At 53.0% G+C, this 2,847-nt stretch overlaps 1 protein-coding gene across 1 annotated transcript; it reads left to right on the top strand.

Annotated features, from left to right (window-relative positions):
* Positions 1–1,432: 1,432 nt before the first annotated feature.
* LOC124701053 (cytosolic sulfotransferase 5-like) lies at positions 1,433–2,618 on the top strand. The gene has a single exon (XM_047233109.1). It carries the CDS (start codon positions 1,458–1,460, stop codon positions 2,448–2,450), a length of 993 nt encoding a protein of 330 aa, XP_047089065.1. The 5' UTR covers positions 1,433–1,457; the 3' UTR covers positions 2,451–2,618.
* Positions 2,619–2,847: the final 229 nt, after the last annotated feature.

Below are 2,847 nucleotides of genomic sequence, written 5' to 3'. Positions count from 1 at the left end.
AAGGATACAAACGACAAAGAGATGTCCACTAACATAGAGGCAGCAAAACACATGGCAAATCCGCGCCTAAGCTGGCCGTAGTTAATGCAGCCGTTACGATGAAGGCTTTCCGGCCCGTGTGTGTCATGGAACACAGTGCAAAGAACTAGGGCCACGTCGATGGCCCTCTCCCGTGCGCACCGTTCCTTCCTGCCCAAACATTCCCGCGCAGGGGGAGTTTCCCGCTTTTTGGCCATGTGTCAGGAAAATGCACACGTCAAAGAAATTCATTTGATATGTGTATTGAAAATAAATACACACGGCGAAAACTGCCTTTGTCGTGTGTATTTGCAATACACATGGCAAATCACTTTCGTATCTTAGTGTTACCCTCCATTTTCTTTCCAGCAATACCATCCCGCTATTTTTTTATCGCCATCCTTTAGCCCTCGCGCCAATAAATATAGCCATGTATTCGACACGGAATTCACAACCCACTTCTCCTCCACCGGTTCATGCAGCCACATCCCCTCTCCCCGCCACCGTTGACACCGCGGGGACGTTTCCGGCCACCGTTGAGATGCCTCCTCGTCGCCGCGCCAACCTGAGCTCCACGGGCTTCGTCGGCGTTCGCGCGTGACCAAATCTCCGCCGCCAGATAGCGCCTTTAGCTCGGCACCTTCAAGGCGAGTGAGGAGGCCGCCTGAACATAAGATGTCGGGACGTGGTTGGTCAGGACATTAACTTCCTCGCGATCGTGTCTCATGCACAAGCCCTAATGGTCGCTCCACAACCGCGCTTTGTCTCGCAATAGGACGAGTGACGCCCTGCCAGGGGCAGCGGCGACTTGCCATCACCGAGGCGGATGAGCGGGCCATGGCGCAGTGGCGGAGCGACCATCCCAAAGACGTGGAATTAGATCACATCTTCTACAAAATAGGCGGTGAGGAGAGCGGCGAGGGAGGAAGAGGAGGAGGAAGGCTGCCATTATGGCGGAGTAAATCGGACCGTCGACTCTTGACCCCAACTCCGAGAGGTGGCTTGACGTCCTCAGGACAACCGCTTCGGAGGACACCGAGGGCAAGTTGGATAACGACTCACGTTAGTTTGTGTGTATTTATTTCAGTCTCTATTTCATGTTTCTATCTATGTCGATTTTCTAGTTCGTGTGTCTGTCTATGTTTTCAAAGCAGTGTTATTTCAGTGTCTAGTTGGGGTGAGTGTAGTTTTTCTAAATCTTAGTGTTTCTGAACAGGCCTGTCGACTGTGGATGCCATGTGTGCGTGCAGCCTAGTCACTAACCTACTACTCACTGTTGTTAGTGGCATCGACTAAGACATGTCCAAAGCATGTGTTGTTTATTGATGCTGCAGACACTCCCCAAAAGTGCACGCCGATCCGATATAAATTTGTTGCGTATCACAGCAAGCAGAGTACTCAGAGTTAGAGCTAGCACCACCCACCTCGCCGGATTCGCCATGGATCCAACTCAAACCAAGAGCAGCGTCGACAATATTAATGCCGCCGAGGAAAGAGAGCGTCTTGTGTCCACGCTCCCAATGAGGGAAGGATTCTGGAAACCGTACGTCCTCTACCGAGGCTTCTGGGTATCTCCGCAGGTGGCCAAGAGCGTCATGCTCTTGCAAGACGAGTTCAAGCCGCGGGCCGACGACATCATCCTCGCCGCGTGCCCCAAGTCCGGCACCACCTGGCTCAAGGCCCTCGCCTTCACCCTCGTCAACCGCTCCCGACATGCCGTCGCCGGAGACGCCGACGGCCACCCGCTGCTTGTCAACAGCCCCCATGACCTCGTGCCGTTCATCGAGAAACCTGACCGGGAGCTCTACCCTGTCGCCGAACTGGAGGCGCTCGCGTCCCCAAGGCTCCTGGCGACCCACATGCCGTTCACACTGCTGCCGGCGAGCATCTCCGCCGTCGGCTGTCGCGTGGTGTACATCAGCCGGGAGCCCAAGGATGTGCTCGTGTCCCTGTGGCACTACTTGAACTCGGTAAGCAAAGACTACTTCATCAAGCTGGAGAAAGCCTTCGAGTTATTCAGCCAAGGGGGGTCATATTTCGGTCCAGTGTGGGACCACTATCTTGGGTACTGGAAACAGAGCATTGCAGAGCCAGATCGGGTCCTCTTCCTCAAGTACGAGGAGATGATGGCCGACCCGGTCAAGCACGTCAAGACCCTCGCCGAGTTCCTTGGAGTCCCGTTCACCGTCGACGAGGTGGACGCCGGAGCCGTGGAGCAGGTCGTGGACCTGTGTAGCTTTCAGAAGCTCAAGAACCTGCCTGTCAACTCCTCGGGGACATCCAACCTGGCTGGTTGGATGCCCATGGAGAAGTCGTCCTACTTCAGGAATGGCACGGTGGGCGATTGGGCCAACCACCTCACCCAAGAGATGGCGCACAAGTTGGACGGCATCGTCCAGGACAAGCTCAAAGGTTCTGGCCTCGCCTTTTGATATTTTCTTCTTCAGATCGTGTGAGATTTCATATTCTCGTGCCCAATAATCTCATCCCATTATACTATTGGATGATATTATGTTTCTACTATCGTTATGTTCCATGGAATAATGTGAAGGACCAAGTCGCTTGGTCTATTGTGAACTTTGCCCAGAGATCAACTTTTTAAATTCCGGTTACATATGAATTTGGCGAAGCCGTAAATGTGCAATTTTCTGAGCCTTGATTCCGATCAATCTCAGACAAACTTCATATCCATCGCATTTACGAGTTTTTCATGGTGCTCATGGGCTCGGAGGAGCCAACGTTCCTATCCCTTGCTAGTCATTGTTTGGATGCAAGGCAACAGGTGAATGCCATGGAGAATGAAGCCTTGGTTATCTCCTTCACCATGAA

The sequence above is a fragment of the Lolium rigidum genome, chromosome 3, assembly GCF_022539505.1.
Source record: "Lolium rigidum isolate FL_2022 chromosome 3, APGP_CSIRO_Lrig_0.1, whole genome shotgun sequence".
In the NCBI taxonomy this organism is placed as follows: Eukaryota; Viridiplantae; Streptophyta; class Magnoliopsida; order Poales; family Poaceae; genus Lolium; species Lolium rigidum.
Note: the sequence above shows the minus strand (reverse complement) of the source record. Positions and strands in the feature narration are given on the sequence as shown.

Coding starts and splice junctions, on each gene's coding strand:
- LOC124701053 (XM_047233109.1), top strand. CDS start 1,458: ATGGATCCAACTCAAACCAAGAGCAGCGTCGACAATATTAATGCCGCC.